This window comes from Vulpes lagopus, chromosome 23 (assembly GCF_018345385.1).
Source record: "Vulpes lagopus strain Blue_001 chromosome 23, ASM1834538v1, whole genome shotgun sequence".
Classification (NCBI taxonomy): Eukaryota; Metazoa; Chordata; class Mammalia; order Carnivora; family Canidae; genus Vulpes; species Vulpes lagopus.
The window spans coordinates 51,344,485-51,371,272 of record NC_054846.1 but is presented as its reverse complement, the minus strand read 5'-3'; the positions used below and the strand labels follow the sequence as shown (position 1 = coordinate 51,371,272).

General features: G+C 59.6%; 1 protein-coding gene across 2 annotated transcripts; it reads right to left on the bottom strand.

The window, feature by feature from the left end:
* Window positions 1–32: 32 nt before the first annotated feature.
* Window positions 33–20,898, bottom strand: SLC5A9 (solute carrier family 5 member 9). Of its 2 annotated transcripts, XM_041738941.1 has the most exons (15): window positions 20,414–20,898; window positions 18,574–18,645; window positions 16,482–16,586; window positions 16,011–16,175; window positions 14,688–14,793; window positions 14,062–14,142; window positions 13,539–13,744; window positions 13,225–13,360; window positions 12,623–12,730; window positions 10,708–10,858; window positions 8,970–9,138; window positions 7,618–7,833; window positions 4,843–5,002; window positions 3,778–3,877; window positions 1,493–1,722 (listed from the first exon to the last, which is right to left on the bottom strand). In XM_041738941.1, exons 1-15 carry the CDS (start codon window positions 20,567–20,569, stop codon window positions 1,641–1,643), a joined length of 2,013 nt encoding a protein of 670 aa, XP_041594875.1. In that variant the 5' UTR covers window positions 20,570–20,898; the 3' UTR covers window positions 1,493–1,640. The 2 variants fall into 2 exon arrangements, with proteins under 2 accessions (XP_041594874.1, XP_041594875.1); XM_041738940.1 differs by lacking the exon at window positions 3,778–3,877 and having other exon boundaries at window positions 33–1,722; window positions 20,414–20,839.
* Between the last annotated feature and the right edge of the window lie 5,890 nt (window positions 20,899–26,788).

Below are 26,788 nucleotides of genomic sequence, written 5' to 3'. Positions count from 1 at the left end.
CTTTATTTAACTTTATTTTTTTAAGATTTTATTTATTCATGAGAGACACACAGAGAGGGGAGGAGGGTGGGCAGAGACACAGGCGGAGGGAGAAGCAGGCTCCATGCAGGAAACCCGATGTGGGACTCGATCCCGGGTCTCCAGGATCTTGCCCTGGGCTGAAGGCAGCGCTAAACGGCTGAGTCACCGGGGATCCCCTCAACATTTAACTTTAAATTGTGCTTCTGTGGTTTAAGAATATTTCCCTCCCCAAACTTTCAGTACCTTTGGTTGCACACAAATGCTTCAAGGGAATGGTCTGGGGGGAAAACGAGGGGGAAAAGTTGAATTCCCAGGGAAGGTGAGTGGGGAACAGTGAGGAAAGCGTGGCCAGGTGAGATGACACCTGGCGAGATGAGGTCACAGGTCAGAGGACACAGAAATGTGGAGGCAGCAGCAGCAGGTGTTCACAGAATCAGCTGTGTTAAGCCTCAAAGGCCTAGAATTTTATTTGTAGTCAGTTATGGCAATGGGATGGGACCGTGGTCTCTCTCTTGACATGTGAGGCATGGTGTGGGCGCCCCGGCCGAAGGAGCTGGCTCCCACGTCACAGCCCAGCCTGCCGCCGTGCGAAGGTGCCAGGACCTTAGAGAATTACTAAAGCATCATTTACTGAGCATTGGTACTCTCTGGGTACAGTCACTTGGGATGTGGCCCTTGTGCTTGGTCCTTGCCCCATGGAGGCCCCAGGGAGCAGTGCTACCATGGAGGCAAGGCCAGAGGGGCGGGAGCAGGAGTGGGATCCTGACCCAGTTGTGGCATCAGGCAGCTGGGGTCACGTGCCTTCCGGGGAGGGCGATGCCCAGCAGGCAGGGGGAGAGGACGGGGGGCTCCCAGGCTAGCTGAGCCGGCCCCCCCAGTGCCTATGGTCTCCAGCAAGTCAGGGCTCTCCTGGACTTGAAACTCCTCGAGGCTGCAGAGACTCTGCACATGTTTGGAAGTGACGGTGGCAAAAGGCAGAATGAGTGGTGCCAAGAGAGCCCCTGCCGCAGAGGTCCCTGCCCCAAACACCACCTGTCACCGCGCTACATTCCCCTCTGGGCCCTCGCTCCCTGGGGTGTGTCAGTGGAAGGAAAGGCCCCTCCTGGGTTGGCGCCCGTTACAAAGTGATGGCTAGGGGTTGGGAACCGGCAGGGGGTGGGTACAGGGGAGCAAAGTGCACTTGGACTTTGCAGTGTTCTTGCAACCCCTCTTCTTATGGCCTCCACTTTTTTAAACCTCAAAACACAGGTATCCTAAAAGTTCTGGAACAGAAGCACCAAGAGGGTAGAAGTGTTTCTGAGGTAGGGGTGTAGGGCAGCGTCATGGGAGAAAGAGCTGGAGTCGGAAGCCCCCGTGTGAGTCCTGCCGCATGGGTCCGAGCAGCCCACAGCCCTCTCCGGGCTCCCTTTCTCCCCGGGCAGTGTGCACACCAGGCAGGGGCTCCCGCGGGCTCGGCCTGTCCGCTGTTGCCACTGCCGCCAGGTCTGCAGAGTCACGCAAAGTAGCCCCACAGGAAGACGTTGATGGCCAGCAGCAGGACGGCCTGGACGTCGCAGACGCTTCTCCAGAGCGGCTCCTCGGCGATGCTGGTCAGTGCTTGGCTGCGCGCAGCCGCGTCCTCAGGGCTCAGTGCTGGCTCGGGGTGTCCGGGGAGCCCGCAGAGCCAGGCCCCCAGCAGCCTGCCACACCGCCTGCACGGGCCTGAGGACCATAGCGGGAGGGCAGGGAGAGTGGGGGTGGGGGTGGGGGAGGAGGCGGGGGGGGGGGGGAAAGGCGGGGAGCTGGTGAGACTCGAGGGGGCTGCACAGAAAGGGGGGCGGCACTGGTCTTGCTGGGAGCCCACAGGCTGGGCCCAGCCGGAGCCCTGGCCACAGCACTCCTCCAGCAGAGCCTCCCGGAGACGCAGGCCAGGGACACGGGGTGAGGGTGATGGGGCTCCTGCCAACTCCGAGTGGGGCGGCCCCCGGGCTGGGACCCAGGGCCCCCTCCAGGGCCGCTCCCCCACTCCCGGCCTCCCCAAGGCCCAGTGCACAGTCACCCCCTCGGCCTCTCCGAGCCGCAGCGTCATTCTCTCTCAAATAGGTTGGCCGGGTGCTCGGCTTTCTCCAGCTTGTCTTGAGCATCGAACGAGAATGGACATTCGCTAGCATTTTAAAAAGTGACCCAGGCTGGGCAGCAGGGAGAGGCCTGGTGACTATCATGTTCTGACCGCGCACGAGGCCAGTGCAGACCCAGCTCCCCGCACCAGGACGGGGTTGCTCTGAGGTTAAAGGGTAGCTCAGTTCACCAAAAATTAAGTTTAAAAGAAGTAATAAAGTCAATATTTTAAAAAATTGTTTTGCACTAGCAGCCCATCAAAATAACATTTCATTGAAGTTGGAAATGCCCTATTATCTTAACGACTCTGGAACTCAGTACCTGGTAAGTTCAGTGCGACTACAGAGTGCAGCCTCTGGTTCCGTCAACATACCATGTGGTCTTGCCCCCTCCTCGTACCAGGAGGGAAGAGGCCCAGGGAAGTGGAGGGACGCCTTCAAGGGCACAGAGCAGCAAAAGCAATTCCAGGCGTGAGGTTTTTCTATTGCATTGGGTTTTAGCGGTTTAGCATTATTCCAAGCCCATCCAAGAGCTCTCCTGATGCTCAGGGCCACCCTCAGAGGCCGGTGATGCACCCATGGTCCTCAGGCCCGTGCATCGCACGCCGGTTCCGAGGCCCCGAGAAGTCACTAGGTGGTGACTGGCGAGCAGAGACTCAGTCCCTCTAAGTCTGTCTACAACCCCGTGTGTACACTTCCTTCAGACCTACTCGCTGGCAGTACAATGTTTCTCATCTTTCTCTTTTTAGGGCACAAACCCACACTGCTGTTTTGCTGTTTAACCTGAGACGACACCGATGCGCCTTCATCTGCCCCTGGGCCTTTTGGGAGGGGGATTCCAGAGGTTGCCTTCCAGAAGGAGTGAGAAGTGCTTCCTTCGTCTTTTTGGGAAGGAAGTGCCCCCCCACCCCACCCCGGGAGGCGGGCATTTCTCTGCTTCCCCAGGAACAGACTCTGCCCTGTGGCAGGGGGGTAGGGGGGAGCCAGGGAAAGCTGCAATGATGGGGTGAGTCCACCTAGTGCTGGGGTTCAGCCGGGAGAGGCAAGTTGTGCCCTCCCTCCTCCCTAGCTTCTTCCCTTCCCCTTTCTTCTCTTGGCATCTACCTCCGCGCCATACATTTCTTAGGGACCTAGACCTGGTTCCAGCCACGATGGGGGGGGGGGGGACCCTTTGGAGACCCCATAAGGTGCGCGGACCACGAAGCTTGAGAGACAAGGGGTTACATTGTGCAACATGCTGCAACTAGTGGGGTAACTGATTAGACGGAGGGGGTGACTGTGAGCCTTGGTGGTGCTTCCTGAAGTAAGCCTACGTGGGTGTTGACCTTTGGAAGTGTGTAAAGGCTTACGTTCTCCATTACGCAGGCTTTGCACAGTGTGCCACTGGCTTTTACTTGCTGCATCTCAGGCGAGAAGACCTGAGAGTTAGATCTGGGCGGGAGGCTGGAGCTTAGGATGTCACTGACTCTAGGCACCTGGCTGTTTCTCTAGGCTGGGCCTTAGCAAGGGGGAGGCAGCCAAGAGAGGTGGGCAATTTCTCAGGCCTCGGGGGAAGCACAGGGCCCCCCAAACCTGGCAAAGACGAGGGACCTGAGCAGCAGTGCCTCCAGCCGTTCAGGCCCGACAACTGGCACTTTGACCATCTTACCTATGCTCTCACCTTACGTGAGTTTTGAGATGTGTGGGCACCAGGGGCTTGTTGAGGCCCTGATGGAGCCAAATCCAGTGGGAGAGGGCGGCTGACGAAGGCTGGCTTCCCTCTGAGGCAGGAAGTAAATTTAGGACTTAAATTTCATTAAATTATTCTTTCTCTAAGGCAAGAGACATTGATTTGGGGCTTTAACCGGCAAAATGATGTTAACTTTGTTTGACTGTAATTTTTCCTTGGGAATCCTATAATTTAGGAAATCTCTATAGTGTCCTCATACCAGACGATTGTGACGTTGTTATGTGATCACACTACAGGAAGGTCAGTTGTGTCTGAAACAGTGACATTATGTCCTTAGCCAGTTTTCAACTTTAGGGACCCCGTGGCCTTGGGGTGAACCTGACTAAGCTACTATTCTAACCCGCTTGGGAACCTCTAGGAGGCAAAATGTATGTGGCTCATCAACAGCTCCAGGCTGGCACCCACAGGAATGGTTGTTGGCCTTAGGAACCGGGCGCAGATGGGCAGGACTGTGTAGACGCCCGGCGGCCCTTGCCCCCGACAGCCAGCCCTGCTTCTGTGTGGCTCCAGGCAGAGTGGCTAAGCCCCATGGGAGTAAATGAATAATAGATGGGGGGGCCTGCTTCTTGGACATGCCCTTGTATCCTTCCATCTGGAGGGAACACCCTTTGACTTTCTGGCCTCAGACTCATTCAGCCAGAGGAGAGGAAGGGACTGTCCTGTTGGTAGGTTTGGGAAGCCCGGGGCGGTGGGGGGGGGGGGGGAGCACGCTGGGCTCTGTCCTCCCTCCTGCTCCTTGTCAGTGCAGGGCGCACGGGGAGGCGACCCAGGGGCACATCTGTGTGGTGTTGGGCTTCGGTGTAAGGAAACGCAGCCCCCAGGACCTAAAGGAAGTCTTCCTACCTATCTTTGGGCTCCTAACCGCCTTCCCTGTTTGTCTGCTTTGACAACTAGTTTAACAGCCATGCCGGAAGGAAGAACGATGATGTTTTCTCCGGCACACCTCAGAGGCCCCCCGTGACCCCCAGGCCGTGCCCCAGCATGCCCCCAGCCTACCTGCCTGCCGCTCCTGGGCCTGGCTGCAGCACTCTGTCGCTTCCCCCCCTGCAGGGCGCACCCCCGATGGCATCTCAGGGGTCCCTGGTCCTCCCTCGGGGACCTCCTTCTCCAGCTCAGGGTGGGGATGGTGTCGGGTCCACCATGTCAGGCGAGCCAGCTGGAGGGAAAGGAAATGTTTGACTCAGTTTCCTTTGTGGGCAAATCTTGCTGTGGGAAAAGCCGAGCCACTAGCGAGCAGTGGGGAACACGGGCCCGGCCCAGGGCCCAGCCCGGAGGCCTGGCTCGCGGCCCCAGCGCCCTTTCCTCTGGAGATCTGTGCCTGCCCTGAGCACCTGCTCCGGGCCGTGCCCACAGGCTGGGGGGAAGGGGCCGGCCAGGGAGGTAGGCGGCTTCCGAGGCCCGGCTGTGGAGTCCAGAGTCTTAAAGGGAATCTTGCAGACCGTGGAGAGTCACTGCAGACGTCAAAAGGAAGAGACTCTAAGTTGTAGGATTTAGATAGATCCCTCAGAGTGAATCGAAGGGATGCAGGCTGGAGGCTGGTGGAAGAGCAGAGAAGAGATACAGAGCACCCAGGGTAGCAGAAAGGGGTGGTCTTCGAGCCCAGAAGCAGCGAGCATGGCTCTCAGGGCCCTGCCTTGGCTCCCAGGTGGGTGGTGAGCGAGCCTGAAGAGCCTGCATGCAGGCCTGCTCCCCAGAGCAGAGACGGCCAGGTGACAAAGCAAAGCTGCACCCCCTGTGTGGCCCTGGTGCTTTCCCCCCTCTGCTCCTCTCCAAGCAGAAAGCACAGCAAGTTCTCTGGCTCATACCAGCTGCAAACAACCACAACTATGTGAGCTCTGAGCTCTTTTCCCGGCCCAGTGGGAAAGACCTGGGTCACACATTGGCCCAGGTATCCCCTGCCCTGTCCCCAAATCCCTACACATACGCGTAGTGTATGTGTAGTGCAGAGCAGTGTGCAGAGTAAGGGGTCATCTCCCAGGACCCTCCCCACTGACGTCCAGCCATGTCCCCGTGCGGTTTTGTGAAAGCCCAGGCTGCTTCTCTGCTCACAAATACCTCCAGTGAATGTGACTTCACACTTCCACCACGTGTTGTTAGAGTATACGGGTGGTGCCTCTATGTGACAGGAGGCAGTCGGAGTTTGATCTGAATTTTGGGCTAGAGAAAGAGAATGGAGTTTCCTCATCATGTAGAGGATTGTTGAACTCACAGGTACGGATAAGACAGCTCAGGGACAGTGTGGGGTGAGAAGGGCCCTAAGCCACAGGTGGGACCTAAGGAATACTGATGTTGAATACCATGAAGAAGGCAGAGGAGTGATCGGAGGATAGAAAAACAAAACTGGAGAGGCTTATGTCACGGGCGTGAACGGAAGAGAGGTCTCCAGGCTGCGGGAAGTGGTCAGTGGTGGCTGGTTCTTCTCAGAGCTCAGGGAGGATGAAGATAGGGATGCGGTCATTAATTGCTTGCAACAAGAAGGCTATTGGGGTCTTAGAGCAATTTCGGTGGGAAGGCAGGACACCAGCCAGGCTGCATGAGAAGTAGACGAGAGGAGGGAAGTGGAGGCTGGCAGGGGAGGCCATCCTGCAAAGCCTGCTGCGGAGGAGCTGAGGGGAGGCTCTGTCACTGGGGAAAGACAGGGTCCGGGGAAGAGATTGTCAAGTGGGAGACACGTCAGTGCAGGAGTGAGACAGCAGATAATGGAGAAGGAGTTGAACATTCAAGCAGGGGGCAGAGAGCCCTTCTGGAGTGAGCCTCTGTCAGCTTCCGCCGAGGACATGAAGTCATTTCGCAGACTCGAAAGCGCCATGGATGGGATTACAACTTCCACCTGATGTTTCAGGGCCTGACTTGTGGCACAACCTCTCTTATGGGCTAAATGACATCCCCCCCAATTCAGGGTGTCCAAAGGTGACTGTGTGTGGAGATAAGGCCTTTAAAGTGGTGATTAGGGTTGAATGAGGACCTTAGAGAGGCCCTAATGCAGTATGACTGGTGTCCTCCTAAGAAGAGGAGACTGGGACACAGACGCACACAGGGGAGGACAGGGTGATGACAGAGGGGGAGGCAGCAGTCGGCAAGCCAATGAGGGGGCCTCCGAGGAAACAGCTCTGCCCACACCTTAGCCCAGCCTTCCCGCCTCTGGAGCTCTGAGGACCAGTGCTCCAGCTGGGAAGCGCCGGGTTGTGGTCCAGGCCCGCAGCGCCCAAGCTGCCCAGTACTCCTGCTGGGAAGGTGAGAGGTGGGACTGGTAAATCTGCCAGCATAGGGGGAGCACTTGCTCTGCGCGGGAGCATTTCCTCTGGTAGGCTCGTTTCTTTTCTCGTTTCCCCAGGTCTTGACTGGCCAGCGAATCTCTACCGGTCCTTCAGGGCCAGCTCACCCTGCCCTCGCCAGGGAACCCCCCACAGCCGCTGGGGTGACCGCCCCTCCCGTGCTTGGCCCCACGTTGGAGGGTGGGCCTCCTGCACCCCCTCGTGCTAGAGTGACTGTTGGGCTGGTGTCGGCACCCGACACGCTGGCAGGGACCGTTGGTCTCTGCGACCCTGGCACAGTGCCTGGCACACAGCAGGTGCTCAGTGAGGAATTTGCCAATTGAAAGAATCACTTTTCCCGTGGGAGTTAATAATCCAGTGAGCTCCCCCCCACCCCCCAGGACGTGTGTGTGGCCACAGGGGAGACGACCCAATGGCATGAAACTGGACGGTAGCACCCCGGGCCCTGGAGGTAGGGGAGCACCGGGAGGGGCCCCAGTACAGGCTCTCCACCTGCCTTTTCCTCAGGGATGGGGGCGGTACACAGGCTGACAGCCACGATGACCACGGCAGTGAGCCCGCAGAGCAGGAGCGCGAAGTAGAGGTAGTGGAGGTCCTTCAGCACGGCCGGCCTCAGGTCCACCTCCCCGCAGGCTGGCACCGGGTACGAGAACTCCAGGATCATGCGCAGCAGCCCCACTACCAGGCCGGACATGAGGCCCCAGAAGGCTCCCTGTGGAGAGAGGGCAGACGGGGGCCGGGGCGAGGTCAGGCGGGAGGCCTTGGCCAGCTAAAGGCCGCCGGATTGTTATGGTGTTTGCGGGCCCCCCCCCCCCCAGGGAGCTCCCCACTAATGCTGAGGCTTCATCTGAACTCAAAGGCTCGGAGTAGTGGAAACAATGACTCAGCCTCTCCAGCTTAGAGTTGTCTCATGCGCAATGATAAGAGAAATTATTAATTAATACTAAGTATAGATGCGTAGCATTCAACTGGAATGGAAGATGCTTTTGTAGTAAGCAGGGGAAACCGGGATCCCCCAACCTGATTTTCTGTTATAATAAATCAAAAAATCAGAATGAAGCTCTTCCTCTCTTATTTTTTTAAAAAGAAAAGCTCTGGCTCCTCCCCTGTCCCGTTTCTAATGCCAGTTGACCCTAACCTTTACCTGGCCCCTGTATGTGAGAGTCAGGTGGCTTGTATTTTCAAAAATGAGATGCTGATCCTGATTTCAAGAATTCTAGAATGAGCAGAAGCACCCAGAATTGCGCCCAGCCCTTCTGTGCACCACGGGTAACAGCAGGGAGATGAAGCCGTGGAGGCTCGGATGTCTCTCCCGGGCACCCCGTAGGGTAGGTGCTCCCGACGTGCGCGCACACCGCAGCCATTATTAGTATTTCTTGTTGAATCATCTTCCCTCCCACCTGGCTCGGTGATGGGAGACCTACATGCACCTTGTCAGCCATCGCATCTAGAAGCCTCCATAATAGGGTCGATGAAATGTTGGTTGAGTGAATGAATAAATCAAGACCTGATGCTGCGGGAACGCGTAGGTGGGTCAATGGTTGAGCCTCTGCCCTCGGCCTGGGGTGTGATCCTGGAGACCCGGGATCGAGTCCCACATCAGGCTCCCTGCATGGAGCATGCTTCTTCTCTGCCTGTGTCTCTGCCTCTCTCTGTGTCTCTCAAGAATAAATAAATAAAATCTTAAAAAAGAAAAAGAAAAAGACCCTACGCTGTGGATGGGGAGACGGAAGCTCCTTTGGGAGGCAGGGGGCCTGTCCAATACGCCTCAGGGCGACCCCAGGCTACGGACACACTGGACCTCCTGGCCCTCTGTGCCCAGGGAGAGAGGTGCCCTGCTGCACTCACCGGCTCTGTGACCCTCTTGCAGAAAATGGCCAGCAGGAAGAGGGCGGTGATCGGTGGGGCCAGGTAGCTGGTGACGGACTGGATGTAGTCAAAGAGCTGCCCGCTGTTGGAGCTTTGGATGATGGGGATCCAGAGGATGCTGACGACAACCAGAAACACCACAAACACTCTGCGGGGAGGGCACAGGGCGCTGTGAGGAGCGCTCAGGCTGGCCTGGGCATGGGATGGGGGAAGGTGAGGCATAGGAACCGGAAGGGAGAAGGGGAGGGATACGTGGCCACGGAATCAGAGAATGCTAGGAGCCTGGAAATGCAAAGATTCCAGAAACTTAGACTTTTTCTGGGATCAGAATCCCAGAAACCCAGGAATTTTGAAATGGGGTCTTGGAGGTCATGTAGCTCACCCGCTCTTCCGCTCTTCCGGGAGGAACACAACCTTTCACAACCCCCCCCCCCACCTCAGTAGATGCCTCTGGTCTTGGCCTGGGACCCCTCTCCTGGCATCCACACCCTGTGCAGGACAGCGCCCGCCAGGACGGCTTCGGCGTGGGCCCTCTTCCCTGCTTCGGGCGCCCCCGGCTCTAACCTCCTGCTCCTTACCCTGGCATTTGGCTCAGAGAAGGGACTCCGCGCCGTCACCTCCTGACTCCCCCTCAATGGATGCTGGCGCAGGCCCAAGACCCCTACCGCCCTCTCCTTGATTTCCCCGAACGTGCTGAAAACCTTGGACACGTGGGGCGCGGTGATGCGCGCGGCCAGGAGATGGCGCGCGAGCCCCACTGATGAACAGAGGGAAGGGATGCCTCCGGGAGGCCTGTGGCCCGGTCCTCTCCTGTCCCGCCCCCCCCCCAGCCCCACAGCCGCCACCCAGGCGGTGGGTGCTCATCCCTCCCCTCCCAGGTCCGTGGATGCTCAGGCCCCGCGGCCGGAGCCCCCTCAGGAGCCCCCCATGCACGGGCCAGGGAGCGCGAAGCAGGGACACTCGAGGGCAGATGACCGTGACTCCAGCCCATCTACCAAAGGGAGAAGAAACCCTTAGTCCAGAAACCCGAGTCACAGAGTCACCGAGTCACCGAGTCACCGAGTCACGGAGCCTGACATGATGAAGCAGAGCTTGGAAAGCGCCCCCTTGGCCCCACCTCAACTACAAGCCTAGGGAGAAAAGGACAAGCCACCAGCCATAGTTTGCGAAGCACAAATCGAAGCCACCAGACAAAGCTCAAATTCCCCAGCTGGCTGCTCAAGGCCCTGCGGCCGTCCCACGAGCTCCCCCCCTGAGGCGGCCCCGGCAGCCCAGGACAGTCACCCCACGACCCCGGCAGGGGTGCGATGCAAGGGGACGCCCCGGTGAGTCAGGCGGGGTCGCCCACAGGCCTCTGCCACTGGGCCCAGGCCCGAGCTGATCCTAAAGCTCCGGGTGAGCTGCCTGCTAACTTTCCCCAGCTCGCTTCACTTCCCTGGGGTGCGCGCTTCCTCGGCTTCTCTCACTTACTCTGTTGACCACCTTCTAAGAGAAAGTTCAACAGACGGGAAGAAATTTTGTTTTTCCTCCTTATTCTAGAAGGGGAGGAATGTCTAGAGCTGGGGAGGGACTTATCCAAGATCACGTAGGCAGTGGGCGCTGGAACCAGGTGCTCAGCCTTCCAGTCCAGGGCCCAGACCCCACCGCATCTCCCAGGGCAGCCCAGGGCAGGGAGGGGAGCTTAGAGGGGTTCCCCCAGAAGGAGGGGCTGGCGCACCTGCCCACCACCATCAGCTCCTGCTCTGTAGCCTTCCTTCGGAGGCGCTGCCACACGTCGATGGCAAACAAGGTGCTGCTGCTGTTGAAGATGGAGGTGAGTGAGCTCATGAGGGCGGCCAGGATCACGGCGATCATCAGGCCCCGCAGACCTGGGGAGAGGCGAGGTCTCCGTGGGCAGCCCCCTCCGGGGGCCACGGAGGCTGCAGGGTCCAGCAGAGCCCAGGGTTTGGGGGTGGGGGTGGCGTCGCCTCAGGTTTCCATCCTCGTGGGCGTGAGGACTGCAGGGGGCCTCGAGGCCGGCTTCTGGATAGGCCGAGCCACCCACACCAGGCCTGCCCAGGCTCCCCCTCCTCGTCTGCACCGCTAGGAGCTGGGGCCTGGGTGGTCCTGCAGCTTGGACATCCCAGTCTGCATTTCAGAGCTGCAGACGCTTGGGTCCTGGGCCCCTGGCCCGGAGGGGGTGGGGGAGGGTGACTGTTAGTACTTGGGCGTTTTCAGTTTCTGTGTTTCTTTATCGACACTGGGGTGCCGGGTTAAGGCCCTGGCCTGGGAGGCAGAGGCCCCGGATTTGTTTCTGCGCTGTGTGATCGCTGAAGTAGCTCCTTCCTGTCTGGACCTGTTCTCTCCCTGGGGGCTCGAGGAGGTGGAGCCTATGATGGTCTCTATCCTCTGATGACCAAGCTTCTAGAAACCACCACTCACGTTCCCCTGAGGAGATGACTCCCCATCAGCCCTAGGTCAGCCTTCCTAGTCTGAACATTTAACCACCTCCTGAGGCCTCCCTAAAGCCCCAGGTGTTCCAAGCAAACCGAGGCCAGCACCTTCCTCCGAGGCCTTCTGTGTCTTCCTTCGGTTAACAACCTCCCGTCTCCACACCAGACAGTCATCCTAGACCCCCTCCTCTGCTCCCCTCCCTTCCCGCCTCCCTCAATCAGCTCCTCCGTGGACGGCCTGTCACCCCCAGGCCTCCCACCACCTCTGCTGTGTCTTTGGTTCATTTCTTGTTCTACCGGAGGGAGGGGACAGCCCAACTCAAGGACTTCCTTCATCAGCCTTTCTTCCCATGTCCCCATTCTCAGTATCCTCGTAAACCCAGGACCTGGGGGCCCTCACTGGATCTCTCTGTCTTTCTCATCCCTCAAATGTAATCTGTCACCAGATCCTGCCACCTCTGTCTCATAAATGTCTTTTAACCCTTTTCTGTCCACCTCTGAAACCACTGCCCCGGGCCATGCCGCCATCACCCCGCACCTGGAGCACCGCAGACCCCTTGTTCACGGTCCCTCTGCCTCCCTCCATGCAGACTGAGCCTCCCAACGCTCAGGCCTTGGCCTCCTCTCCATTCCCCCACCGTCCATCCCTCCCGCCTGTGAGCCCACGGGGCGGCGTCAGGTCACACCCTGGCACTCTCTGTGAGGCGGGGCCTTAGCACACACAGTCCTTCCTCCTCGATGGCGTTTCCCACAAACACCCAGCCTTGTCTGCTCAAGAGGTTCCTCAGGACCAGCTCCATGTCCTCCCCTCTGGGAAACCTTCTCCGACATTCTCCCAGGCGGGTCAGGTGCCTCCCCGGGGCTCCCCAGGCCCCACGGGGTCCCCACACCGGGTACGCAGTACTGTACCTTCTGTGAGCCCGGGTATCCTGGAGATGGCATAAAGCCCCAGAGCAGGGCCTGCCTTTTATCCCTGCTTCTCCAGGATAAGAGCCAGAGCAGGTGCTGGTGGAAAGTGCGTGTGCGTGTGCATGTGCATGTGTGTGTGTGTGTGTGTGTGTTGGGGAAGGAGTGCGGGGCTGAAGGCTTCTATTCCCTCTCCCCGTCCGTGTCCACCCTTGATGCAATCCCTCCTGGGCAGCGGGGCCTGGGGAGGCTGGGAGGGGGGCGTGGAGGGGGCATTGGGCAGACAGGACTCACCAACGGGCATAAGGGCGATGACCAGCTTGGGGTAGGCGATGTTGGAACAGCCCACTCGGGCCCCGCAGATTCTCTGGCAGACGTCAGGGTCTACACAGCCCACCTCGTCTATAGAAGAAGTGATGGCCGTTAGAGCTCACTCTTCTTGTGCCTTCTTGGGTTGGCGCAGTATTTGCTTTCCAACAGGGAAAAACCATGGGTAAGTGTCTACTGGTGACCCTGGCAGGAGCTGCATCTCTTGTAGGGGCCAGAGGGGCAAGGGCTGGGTAGGTGTCTGGGTACTATGAGTTAGCTGCTTCCAGTAAGCCTCCTGACCGTATACTACCCTGCAGAGCCTGATAGACCTCCTTGGGTTTTAGGCCTTATATCTTGATAAAAGGAGAGAGGATATGCTTGGGAGGCCCCAAGAATGCCTTCGTTGGTCATCCCTCATAAAGGGAAAGTAGGATTTTAAAATGACATCCGGATAAAAATCTTTTTCTGAAATATCTACTGTATGTTTGTCCCAAAACGCCGAACACACTAGGTATCCTTACTAGAAATAGCATGTGGCCCCCCCATGACCCTAACCCACATCTAGTGCAGCACTGCCCAGCTCTTACCTGGGTACAGGGCCCGGCTGATCATGCCAGGCATGACGATGAAGAACATGGGCAGGATCTTCAGGTAGCCCCCCAGCACGGAGCCTCCCTTGGCATGGGACAGATTCTTGGCAGAGAGAGACCTCTGCACGATGACCTGAAAAGGGAGCAGTGGAGGCTCACCACTCGGGTTGGACAGGGCTCAGCTCCACCACAGGTGAGCCCTGAGCTGGTTCCGGAATAAGTCCCAAGCCCTGTGCATCTAGATGCACGGTTTTCGGGCAGGGAGCCACCCCAGCTTGTGACGGCTGGGCCAGGCCTGGCTGGGGCATCACCTGGTCCGTGCACCAGCACCAGGTGGCCAGCACCGTGAGCCCGAAGATGAGGCCTGGCCAAGGAATGTCCCCATTCACAGGGTCCCGGAGCATGTGGAAGGCATCCGCCCGGGGCAGATGGCAGGTGGTATTGGGGACCGTGGCATTAGGGATGGCCTGTCTGTACCGCTGCTCCAGGCCTGGGTACCAGCCTACCTCCTGAAAGCCTGTGGAGAGACCACAGTGAGGGATCTGTGAGCCTGTCACACGCCCCCACCCCAGCTTCCAGTCCCACGTGGTGCCCGGGGGCTTGGAACTGGTATGGGACTTGGGGAGGGGGAAGGGATGCGTGGCACAGACCCTCAGTTGGTGTAGCCCCATCTCTGCTCTTCGGGAACCCCATCCTGGAGGTGGGAGGCAGAAGGATGGGGAATCTGGCTCTGTGCTCTGGAAAGTTCCAGCCAAACCACAGAGGTGAAAGCCCAAGACAGATCAGAGAGCAATTTCTACTTGGTGGTGAGATGCACTCGGGCCTCTACCTTACCCAGAAACATGAGGACCAGGGCGCCGCCCACCATGATCACCGTCTGCAGGGCATCTGTGTAGATCACAGCAGTGAGGCCCCCTGTGGACCGGAGGACAAGGCCGGTCAGGTGACACCAAGGGGGATCTCTCTGGGCGGCTGTCCTGTGCTTGGCCACACTGGGGAGCCCTCCCAGCAGGTGGATCCGCCGCCTGCCTCCAACCCCCCAGCCCTCAGCTGGTCCCAGCCACAGGCACTTGGGCCTTTCTCTCCCCAACGGCCCCTGAGCGTGGCTGCTGTGCCTCAGTTCTTGTTTTTAATATCCCAAGGCTGTTCCTCTGCCCTGTTGGTAGTGCCACCAGGATACTCCCTCCTTCCCCACCCAACACCATTCAAATCCCCCATCCTTGCAGGCTGACTTAGCCCTGAGCTGGGCTCCCAGGTGCCCAGGCCTGAGAGAGGGGCTCTGGCGGACGACAAGGCAGGCTGGTGGCTTTGTCTGGAGCAGCCCCTGGTGATGCCAATGCTGATGACAGTCCCCTTGCCACGCCCCTGCTCACCGCTGCATCGCCAGGCAGCCCTCCCTACCTCCCCCTGGCTCTCAGTCTCTGCTCCCGGTGCCTGCACCCTGATGCCTTCAGCCCTACCGGCGATGGTGTAGACAGCCGTCACCACCAGCAGCAACACTGTGGAGAGGTAAAGGTTCCAGCCCAAGGCCATCTGGACGAAGAGAGCTCCAGAGAAGATGTCAGTCTGCAGAGAGCCGAGACCCAGGAGTCCAGGTCACCTGAGGCCCTCGCTGTGCCACCAGGGCACGGTTGCCTCCTGCTCAGCAATACCAGGTGCTATCGGCCCTCATCACATGATGCGGGTGAGCCTAAAGCGCCGTGCTGAGGGGGACGGGCTTGACCTCGCAGACGCCAAGGAGCCAGAGGGATGTTCAGGCCAAGGAGCATCACATAAATCTTTAAAATTGGGAGCAGTGTAATCTGGTGCCATGAAGGCAGGGGTGAAGGAATGAAGTGAAGACAGAGGAGGTGAATTGGGGAGCAGGGGTCGGAGAAGAGAGGGCAGGCACCCAGAGGCTCACTGACTGCCCCCAGCAGAGCCGAGGCCCACCCAGCGGCCAGGTGGGCCCACGCTGACCTGGTGGGCCGGAGCCCAGGGCGGAGGACCCTGGCCCGGAAGGCTCCACGTGTGTGGGTTTACTGGGGACTTGGAGAGAGTCTTTTGCCTAGGCTGACCTGGGCTCATTTTCAAGCATTGGTGGACAAGCGGCTGTACAATTTTGTCCATCTCTTGCCCTGGCAGCTCAGATTCAGTCCCTTCCAGTGTGTGTTTGCTGCTCCCACTGCACGGCTGCTTCATAAACCCATCCCAGGGCTACAACGGGACGGCGTGCAAGGACACCCGGACTGGATCACAGGACCCAAACTTTAGTTCCAGGCCCACGGCTACATTTGGTGTGGACATGGGCAAACCACTGACCTGAGTGTAGGCCAGTGGGGGAAGAATAAAGACCCTTCTAACTGTAACATCCTAGGCGATCGGTGCATGGTGCTGAATGGACAACCAACCGATGGAGAGGGAGAGGGATGAACGGGCTCCGGATTATGGGTTGTCATTTACCCAACAGACATTTCTCACTCATCTGTGATTACTTCTGGGAGGGGGCTTACACTGAAGATATGTGGACTCATCCCTCCTTCCTCCCTCCCTCCCTCCCTCCCTCTCTTCCTTCCACCTATTATCTATCTATGTATCTATCTATCATCATCTATTCCTCCCTCCCTCTCTCCCTTCCTTCCTTCCTTCTTTCCTTCTTTCCTTCCTTCCTTCCTTCCTTCCTTCCTTCCTGCCATCTATCTATCCATCCATCCATCCATCCATCCCTACAGCCAGCAATAAGCCATGACCTAAACTCAGCATCTTCAGAGAGACGGGATGGCCACACTGCAGTGGGTACTCACAGAAATCTTGGTGAAGATGTAGAGAATCAGAGACAGGACAGACATGTACACCTGGATCCTCTGGCCCCCGAATCGCTTCTTCAGGTACTGTGGCATTGTGACCACGCCGGCGGCGATGTACACGGGGACGAAGATCCAGCCCAGGGCCAGAAGCAGCCAGGTTGCCTTAGAGAGTGGGGAGAAGGTACCCGTGTCCTAGATGCAGATGGAGAGGCAGTCCCTACCCACATGGTGATGTCGGGGAGCACTCCGCTGGGAAGCAAGGACCCGGGACCTGGTCTGAGTGCTGTGTGACCTCTGACGAGTCCCTCTGCCTCCTCTGAGCCTCATCTGTAAAATGGGTTCTATGTTTACCATGCAGCCTCCCCAGTCAGCTCTGAGCTTCCTCTCCGCACTAAAGCCTGGGAGGGGTTGGGGGTGGGGGTTCAGACCTCCATCGTCCCTGAGAAGCCTCCAGGCCTGCTTCCTTACATTCCATTCAAAGCCCCCCACAGCAAGACCTCCAGCGGCTCCTGTCCCGGCCAGACCGATGAACAAGCCGCTGCCCACGTTGCTGGACATCAGAGAGGCTCCAATCTGCAAGGCACAAGTGGGGTCAAAGGTTGGGTCAGCTTTAATCCAGACCAATCTGGAGCCAGGACCACAGGCTGCATGGCCCATGGACAGAGCAGGACCTGGGCTCAGGAAATCTGAGATCAGAGGAAGGAGAGGACGTGAGGGGGCAAAGAGGAGGAGGGATAGAACTGACATTTATTGGGTACCTACTGTATACGGGCACTGCGCGAGGCATTTAATATGCACAAATACACTTAGTCTTCATAAATATTTCAAGGGATGGGTATTAATCTTTTCAATTTACAGAGGAAGGAAATAACGTTGGGAAAAATGAAGCCGCTGGCCTCAGGCCACCTGGTGAGTGAGTGGCCAAGAAGGAAAGCCATGGGGAGCAGGGTCTGTGTAGGGAGGACCAGGCTCTGCACTGGGGCCATCCATCTAGGGGCCCCCAGAGACGAGGGTGCTGAGGGGAGGGGATCCCCACGAGAGGGACTGGGGGAAGCCCTCGGCCACCCCTGTGCCTGCAGGCTCCAGGGCAAGGCTGGGCAGAGGGGGGAGCCGAGGGGCTGAGCACTGGCAGGGCCAGCCTCAGAGTTGAGGTCATGTTTCTGCAGGAGGCAGAAACTCCTCAGAGGCCACGGAGACACCGATAGAAGGACGACATCGTGGCGGTTGCTAGGGTTAGTACCTCACCATTGCTACGGTTAGTGGCCAGGCGCTGCTCCAAGCTTCCTCACTCAGCCTTCACTGCAGCTCCAGGCCGGATGTCCTATTATTACCCCGCTTGACCTGAGCAGGGTACTGAGGCACCGGTAAATGACCTGCCCAGGCTCCAGAACTAGTGAGTGACAGAAACTTTGAACCTTGTTTGTCTGACTCCGGTAATTACTGCACAATTGTTACTGAGCACCTAGTGAACACTCATTACTGTTATCTTTTATTATTCGATGGGATCCCTCATGGGGCAGGGAAAGGGGCAGAGGGAGGGGCTTGGGGGCCTGGGTGGAGGCAAGGCCTTGGGGACAGACCGGGGCCAGAGGTGAAGAGCTTTGCTCCAGGCTGGCACCCTGTTGTCACCTTAATAAAATCCCTTCCTCTTGCAAATGCACAGACCTTCACCTGTAAAATGTGGGGACTCATGTCCTCCCACTGCCTGTCCTAGAGCTGCTGGACGACAGAGAGAGGGAAGAAAGGAAAGGTACTCCTGGGCTGCTGGAGGCATAAGAACCCCTCACCCCTACCTCCTCCGCCCCAGACACCCGAACATTCCAGAGAGCCCTGTTAGCACCCTGGGCCTCCACTACTCTTCAGGGGGTCTGTAGCAGCGCAGATGGGGAAGCAATGAGAACCAAGACAGGGGGCAGGGTGGTTGGTGGCGTGGGAGCCGTGTGTGCCCGGGTGGGAATGCAGCCAGCTACCTGCGGGCTGACAGCCCCACTGTTGGGTCTCCAGGCAGGGCTTCCCTCCTGCCATGCTCTTTCAGGAAGAGGAAGTGGTTCTGAGGACCAAGAGACACAAGTGGGGTGGCCTGAGAGGAGGGATTGGGGCTTGCAAAGGAGTTGGGATTGATTCCCTGAGGTTTCTGGGGGTTTGGCCCCTGGCACCCCCCTTGCTTCGCTGCTTTGCAGTACTGAGCAGATGCTTCTCCTTCCCGGCCTCCTGGCTGAGCTCAGAGGCTTCCAGAAGCACTCCCGGCCCCTCTGCTTCCCTCCAGCTCAGCGTTTCTCCGGTCATCTGTGTCTCTCTGCCCAGCTAGCCTGAGGTTCTCCAGGACAGGGACATTCTAGGTTATTTCTGCAGGTGCAGCGTTCAGCCTAGGGCATGCACTCAGGAGGCACTTCTCTGAGACCTGTGTTAGCAAGATGTCCCAGGTCGGGTGCCTGTGGGCCACAGGGAGGGAGCCCGGAGAGCCGGGAAGCCCGCCCGGGGGGCTGCTGCCTTGGGGTAGGAGGGGAAGACGAGATGAGGACCCAGTGGTGGGAAGGGGCAGAGAGGCAGCCAAACTCACCGGCCACCAGCTCATGGACCTCCCCGCCAGGAAATAGCCGCCGATGGTGCCCCTGCTGGCTCTGACGGATGACTGGAAAGGAAGGGGAGAGAGATGAGGATGGGATGGGATGGGATCCCTGAACTCCCCCACCTCTGGCCGCCTCAGCTCTCGGTCCTGGGCTCAGGCGCTGGGGGACCCAGAGCGGGAGCAGCAGGCCTCAGTCCCACTGGTTTTACTGCACGGGCCTTCAGGGGGTGCCACGGCCTCTCCCTGGGGCTCCCCATCAGTCCCATCCAGTGGGTGTGAAAAGCACAGGGGCCCACAGAGGTTAAAGCCTTCTGGAATGGCAAGCGGGAGCCCGGCAAGCGGGCCAGACCACGGATACCGTCCCAGCGGCCCTCCCTCGGCCCAACCTGGCTTCAGGAAGAGCTGGCATCTGATCTGATCGGAGGGCTGGCGTGGAGGCCGCCGCCCCCTCCTTTGTGCAGGACACCCCCCCCCCCGCCCCCCGGGACTGGCCGGCTCTGTCCCGCTGCACAGGCCCCGCAGGCCCTGCCCTGAACTGGTTGGTGGTGCCTCCTGGCCTGTTGGGGTGGGGGAGTGGGTGGTGCCCTGGAGCACAAGAGAGGTGGACATGAATGACCTTCCTCCGAGGCCTCAGGGCCCAGGAAGCAGAACCACGAAGACTGTTTAAGATGCTGAAGCCAACAGGCCTGTGACAGGGCCTAGGGGTGGGAGGGATACCCGAGGGAGAGGAAGGAGAAGAGAAATGGGGCAGGAGCTTCTCCGCTCCCAGGGAACATAGATGGTCACCCCGGAGAGGCAGGGCAGGGAGGCTGCTGCTGTGGGGGGCCTCTGCGTGACCTTCCTCCGGCACCGCTGGCCTTTCGGGCAGCCCAGGTGGGCAGAAGGAATTCATTCACATGTGAGGAAACTGAGCCTGAGTCAGAGAGCAGCTTGTCCAAAGTCACTGAGGAGCTGGTGCCTTTCCGCCCTCCGCCGTCTGCAGGTGTCTTCCTCACACCAGCCTTGGGAGCCCGGGACTGTCCCCCTGCTTTACACTGGGGGATCTGAGGCCCAGAGAGGATTTGAGAGCCTATCCTGGTGAGCGACCAGCTGGGATTCAAATCACTGTCTGGCACCCGGCAGCATCTGAGGGCTCTGGCCTGTCCCCCCAGGGGGCTGTGATGACACCTGCCGCCTGTTGCTGCCCACGGTGTACCGGGCACTGTGCCAGGCACTTAAATGTGTCGTGTTGCTCCATGGCCATGACCCCCCCCGGGGGACAGTGTTCATCATTCTCAGAGACCGCAGGAGAAAACGGAGGCTCACGGAGCATGCGCATGTTCCCAGGGCCCCGTGGCTCTGTCGGAGGTGGGATCTGAACTCAGGGCTCACTGGTCCCTTTCCCCAGCACTGGGGACCTGGTGACAGTGAAGAACAGAAGGAACTCTGGGTTCACCTCTCCCTCCCCACGAGCACACAGCACAAGAACCCCAGCTCCGTTAGAACGCACTCCTCCTTGCCAAGACACCCCCCAGAGGAGGGTTCGCAGAGTTGGCGGCCTTGGCCTGGGGAGGACGGCGGAGTGGGGACTGGGCCACCAGGGATGAGTGGGGCCGAAGGCCCTGCACAGAGGCAGGGAGTTGGGAGGGGGCTTCGGGCCTGGCCTGCCTGGGCTCGCTGTGTGCCCTCAGGCAACTCACATCCCTCTCTGGGCCTCAGTCTATAAAAGAAGGGGTCGAGAGGATTTCCAGGGGCCTCAGCACCTGGGCCCTACGCTCCCCGACGGCCCACCCAGCCCCAGCACGGGGAGCCAGAGATGAGAGGCCCCACTCCAGCCTCTGGGCCTACTCACCCAGACCCCCACGCCGATGACAAAGACGAAGTAGACAACCAGGACCCCGATGTCCGAGGCGTGCAGGCTGACTCCGGAGCCCAGGGCCGCGGGTGGAGCTGTCGCCGGCCTGACCCCATTTCCGGGAGCTCCGGGCCCCATTGTCGTGGGCTCCATGCTGCTCTGTTAGAGTCACTCACCACCGGCTGGGCTGGACTTTGAGGCGCTCCTGGCTGCGTTCCTGCCATTTAATGATTAAACAGCCCCAAGTGCCATTAGCTGCTGAGAAAGCTCTGAGCCCCACTGGCACGGAAGATCCTGGTCCCCTTTTCTCCTAACTGCCACCCTATCCTCTGCAGGACTCTCTCCCTTTCCCTGCCCCCAGTACACTCGCGTGTGCGTGCACACACACACACATACACACACACACATGCACAGGCATACGACGTGCACACTCCCACTCCTGGAAGGAGCAGCAGGAGGAAGACAATGAGGACAGGAGTAGCGTCGTGGAATTCTGGAGCTGGGAGAGACCTCAGAAGTTGAGCTGTCCAAGCGCCGGCTTAGGTGGAGAGGAAACTGAGGCCCAGGGAGGGAAAGGTCACAGGGAAGTAAAATGGAGCTGGGCCTGGAGTCCAGCTTTCTCAGTAGTGAGTTTCTGCAACTTTCCTTATTCCCAGGAGGAAAACAGGGAGGAGAGGAAGGAAGAGTGCTGTGATCCTTGCCAGTCTCCACTGCGTCACCTACTCCTACCTCCAATCCCTGTCCCCAGGCATAATTTTTCCTTTTTTTTTTTTTTTAAACAGTGTAGGAAACAGGCCCGGGAAGAGACCTGTTTATTCCAAGCCACAGCGTGGGGCTAGAATTCACACTTCTGGGTCCACGCGCCTGCCCTGCACTGGGACAGACAAATGCATGGACGTGGAAAGGACAGAAAGCGCCCTGGGTCCAAGGAAGACCAGCCGTGCCCAGACCCAGGCCACCTGCTTTCCCGTCCCAGCAGCACATCCCACGGAGCTGCAGAGTGACCAAGGACAGACGGCCCCGGCCCCCCCACCCCGGCCATCCTCCCCACACATCTAACCCTGGGTCCCCGCTGCCGCCCAGTGCAGCTGAGACCCCCTGTTAGGCCACCAGGCCCTGCCGCAGCCCGGAGCCCAGACAGCGCCAGGAAGGGAGCCAGGGAGGTCCTGACACCTGCAGAGTAGATGTTGTGCTGCTTACAACCAAGTCCAGCCTTGACGTATCTGTGAGCCCCGGACCCGCCTCAGGGCCTGTCTAGTCGTGCCTTCCCAGAGCTGTGTCATTTGTCTCCGGCTCACAACCAACGAAGCAGAACAACTTAGCAGGGGCAGAGGGGCTGCGGGAGGCGGGCAGGGCCATGCGGGCCCCTGGGAGGGAGCACGGCTGCAGACGGCCCACGGGCGTCCTGGTGACCAAGTGAAGTAGAAAGGATGACGAGACAAGACAGGCCACGCTGGAGTGAACGAACCTACACCTCCAGCCCCGTCAACTGAGCCAAGGAAGGGCGCTCCTGAGCGGCAGCTGAGGACTCACACGCGTACCCGTGGCTCAGAGCCACGGAGGAAAGATGCAGGGTGACCACTACGGATTTTCCATTTAGACAGCGGGGATTATGAAATCCAGGCGGGAAGAGTCTCATCCAGAGTGGTTTAATCCTGCAGGCAGGTGTCGGCACTCGAGGATGAGGCCTCGCACACCCAGGAAACCCTCTCCAGAGCTCCCGAGACGGAGGATGTGGCCACACTGTCCTTACAGGAGGCGCGCACCTGCGCTGCACCTGGCTCGGGGGAGGGGGCCGGGGACACTCGCAGGAGAGCCCAGGGGCTGGGGGGGAGGGTTGCTGGTGGGCCTGCGGCGGGGGGGGGGGGGGGACTCACACAGAACACAGCAGAGGGGGGTTTGCAGGGAGATGGAGACCCACCCTGGAAGGGGGAGCTGCCAGGAGAGGGTCCAGAGGAAGGCACAGGTGAGTAACAGGTGGCGCGGACATTCTCTTTCTGAGTCGTATCTGAATCGAGACTGTTTTCGGAGTCCAGCAGCAGCAGGGACGGCTGTGGCTTGCTGGTCATGGGGATACTCCTGGAATGGCGGGAGTTCCAGGCTCGGGGTGACAGAGGGACCACGCTTGAGAAGGCTGCTGTCAGGGTGCCCTCCCTGCATCCTCCTTATTTCGTGTGTACTTCACAGTCGGGAGAAGCAGGCGCTTCACTTGGGGTGTGCGCTGCCTGTGTCTCCCTTCGGCTGTAGGCTGTGCCATCATGGAAGATTCTGGAAAGCAGAGTTCCTCTTGGACTCCTGGGGCCAGCGACTTCCTCTGGCCTTCTGGCCTTGTCTTGGGAGGTGACCACCTTGGTGACCTGATCCTCCCCACCCTCCCAGGCTGAGTGTGCCCTGCCCCTCCCAAAACTCCTGCTGCCCCATCCAGCCGCCCGGCCTCTCTGCCCTCGGGCTCCTCACTGGCAGACTGGTCACAGCTGTCACAGCGTCCGGGGGCCCACAGCAGCCCGCTCAGGGGAAGGCTCTTCCTTCCCTTGTGCCCTCGCACCACTGTGCACACCTGGTGCAGTTCCCGGCCAGGCCACCCTCCCCGGCCCCTCCAGGTCTCCCACGTGCTGTGTCCCCCTCCACCACCCTTCCTTACAAGGCTTCTCTCCCCTAGCTGGAAGGCCCCCAATCCCACCCTGCCCCCCATTTATCTCACCGATGTGGCCTTACTAGATGTGAACCCCCCAAGGAACCTGGGTGTCTCATTCCCGCTCACGTCGCCAACAACGGGAGCCAAGTCAACACGAGAATGTTTCTAACAGGCTGTGTCGGGTGAGGGGGGCAGGGGGCAGTGGGCAGGAGCAGACGGCACTCCAGGTGGAGCGAGGCAGGAATCCGCAGAGGGGTCTCAGCAGGTGTGCGTGGTCAGGGAATGGCTTTGGGGGGGGGGCAGTGAGGGGGTGCTGCAGCCTAGGGCCAGGAGGGGGAATGGGGGGGCAGGAGGCATTCTAGAAAATCCCTCAGGGGGTCACTCTGGGGGTTGGTGAGGATGAGGAAGCTGGCAAGACAGATCAGGTGAGATTGGCACCCAGTGGAAGGCATAGAGAGGAGAGGGTCCCGGCTGTTCTTACGGAGCCAGAAGCACGTGGACCTGAGCAGCTCCCTCTCCCCTGGGGGCCCTGCCCCCCCCCACGGTGGTGCCAGGGCCAGGATCCTCCATGGAGGGTGCCCCACCCCTGGGTGGTCCTTCCTCTCAACTCCCAGGGCCTAGAGGGCTCATCCCCTCCACAGAGCCATGAGTGAGCAGCCTTGGGTTGCTCGTTCCTAAAAGGACTGACCCCGTAGCCAGGCCAGGTGGGGTGGGAAGCCCTTGGCTGGGGGAATGGAGCACTCACGGCAAGATCTTGAGTGTGAGGCCTGAAATGCTGGTGGTACAAAGTGTGCTGGGCCCCCCGAATCCACAGTGGAAGGACACCACCTATCACGCTGCTGCCTGGGTGTTCCCGTCTCCAGGGCACCCGGCCCGGCCCCAGGATTCTTCCTGGGCAGACTCCATGGTACCTCTGGCGGCCTCGCCCTGCCTACCCCTCGCTCTGCCTCCTGGCAGGTTCTTCCTGAAAAACCACTGGAAGCCGACCTTCCTGCTGCGAACTTCCTCTTCCAGAACAATGGGGGGCAAGGACTACCTCCGCCGCCGTGTGTGCCACAGTGTCCCGCAGGTCACAGCCAAACCTGGCTGACATTGTGACGTTAACTGCAGGAGTCGCTTGGTTATTCCTATTTTGTTAGGCGAGGAAAGGAGCTCGTCGGTGATGTCCCCTAGTTACGGCTTATTCGGATTCTGAATTCAGCCTTGATTCACCCTAAAAGCTGTGCTAGACCGCGTCCTGCTGCTCCTAATCCTAGTCTCTGGGAGAGAACGGGAAGGTGTGTCCGTCTAATGGAGGGGGCCCTGGGCTGTGAGGGCTTCCTGCAGTGGGCACAGAGGTGGCCGGACTGGGGCTGCATCTGGGTCCAGAGGCCTCAGCCCCTCTCCGCGCCCCCCCCCCCGCCCCCCCATCAGCCACTCTTCCTCCCCGCCCCCTGCCCTGCCCCGCCCTGCCCCCCCCACCCTGCTCTCTGCTGGGGGGGGTCTACGACCCCGACCCCCCCCCCCCCCCCCCCCCGTGCGGATCATACAACCCCACCGCCCCCAGGTGCGGTCACAGGGTGGGGGAGGGAGGAGGCCCCGCTGGGCAGGCTAGACCCTAAATTCCTAGAGGAAAAGATTATCACAGAGGAGGAGCAGACTGAGAAAGAAAGACAGTGACAGGGCCGCAGGGGCGTGGGGGGGGGGGTGGTAGAGCAAAGAGAAAGAAGAGGGTCTAGTCACACAGGTACCCCTGTCAGACCCCGGGACCCCTACCAGTCACCTGGCCTGGGCAGGACCTCCTGGGGCAGCCTCTCAGCCTGGGGCTCAAGTCCTGCTGGGTGAGCCCTGGCTCCTCCCCTGGGGACGAGGTGGGAGAACCTGAAATCTCCCTTCTGCCCACTGGGCCTGGCTCTGAAGGCCCGCTCCTGCACTTGTCCTTGCCACTGGGTGTGGTCTTGGGGAACTGAGAACTTACCTGTGCCCGGGCTTTTCCAGGACCTGGGTGGGGGGCAGATGGGGAAGACCACGGTGGGAGATGGGTGCTGCGGCTGCTGTGACAGCCCTCACAGCTGGGCGGACGGGCTTCCCTGGGCAGACAGGTTTCCCCACGCATTGTTCGGAGCTGAGGAGAGCATCTTGGGCTGGGCCACAGCTCGGGCACGGGCGCGGCTGGCACACGCGCACACGCGCACACGCGTGCATGTGTACATACTCCTAACTAGCAGCTTGTCCAGGAAACGCTGTGGAGTCGTCATGAGTGCAGACTCTCAAGCCACATGAGCGCAGGTTCACTTAGGCTCCATGTGCAGCAGGGGGGTGGGATGAGGGCAAAGCCCTTCAGCTTTCTCAGTCCCCTCTTCTCCTCTACCAAACGGAGATAGTAACTATCTCACGAGGGGCTGGAGGAGTGAGTGACCATAGTGGATTTGCGAATGTTTCAGGAATTGCCCAGGACAGTGCCTGTGGGAGGCACGCTGTTAGCTAAGCCCCGAGTCCCTGTGGCCAGACCTGGGAGGGCAGCGTCAGTGAAGCAGGAGAGCCACAGGTGGGGTGGGAGTGTGAGGCCCGGTTCTGCTGCTCACTAGCCATACCATGATGGAAGAAGTATTTAACCCACTAAGCACAACATTTTGCATCTGTGCAATGAAGTAATAATACACTGGAAACAGAGAGTTGGGGAAGCTGAACCATGAGATGCCAGATTATTTCTGTCTTGGGGTGGCTGAGGTCCACAGGGTGAGAATGATTTAACAGGTGCCTGCCCCCCCCCCAAATGTGAGACGGAGCACCTAGGGATCCTTGCCAAGGTGGCCTTGGCAGTGGTGGAGCTCAGCAGGCCTGTGCCGCACCCCCAGCCCCTGGGCATTGAACGCCGTGCTCACCCTGAAGTCTACTGGCCCCAGACGCTCTCGGCCAGCGACGAGCACAGCTGACACCGTGCATGCCCTCTCCTGCAGGCAGGCAGTGTGGCCTCCATCTCTGGCTGGAGGGCTCCTCCCAGGCCAGCAGAAACCTTCTTAGAACTGCCTAGAATCTGTCTGGCCTTCCCCTCTTCCCTCCCGGTTTCTCCAGCTTCCCTCCATTTGGCTTCTCGTTGTTTCCCCCAGCTGACCTCTTGCCTGTCTGATCCAGTCTCTGTGACAGCTTCTCGGAGGAACTGTGTGCGCACCGTCCCTGCAGCCTGTGACAGCGCGGCTGCTCTCCGACCAGCCAGGGGAGTAGCCGTTGCTTTGGGAAGGGTGGCTGGAGGGATGTGGCCACCCCTCCCCATGTCACCCTCAGCCGGGAGGAAGGCCCGTTGAGCCTCAGCCAGGAAACAGGACTTTCAGAGGAAACGTGTCCAGGGCCTGGTGATTTACCAGACCCTTCTGACCAGCCCTCCTCTCCTCCCCTCCTCTGACCGCCACTTGCCTGGGCCCCCAGGTTGGGGAGCTCCTCTCACAGGCTCTGTGCTCCCCCACCCCCCAGCAGTGCCACCCCAGGCCAGGTCCCCCCTAGATGGTGAGCGCCTCTATGGCAGCGCCAGCTCTGAGTCCCTGGGCCCACTGAGAGGTCACAGGAGGATGGGGAGTGCCCGGGATCCGATGTCTTCTCTGCAAGACGTTAATCTTTAGGAGGAACCGAGCACAATCCAAGAGTGAACAGCTGTGCCCAAGTGGCAGAAGGCAGCAGAGGAAATAGGTGTGAGCCCCCCGAAGGGTCACAAGTGAGGTTGGGGAGCATGGCTTCATGCTGAGTCAGTAATCCCCCCCCAC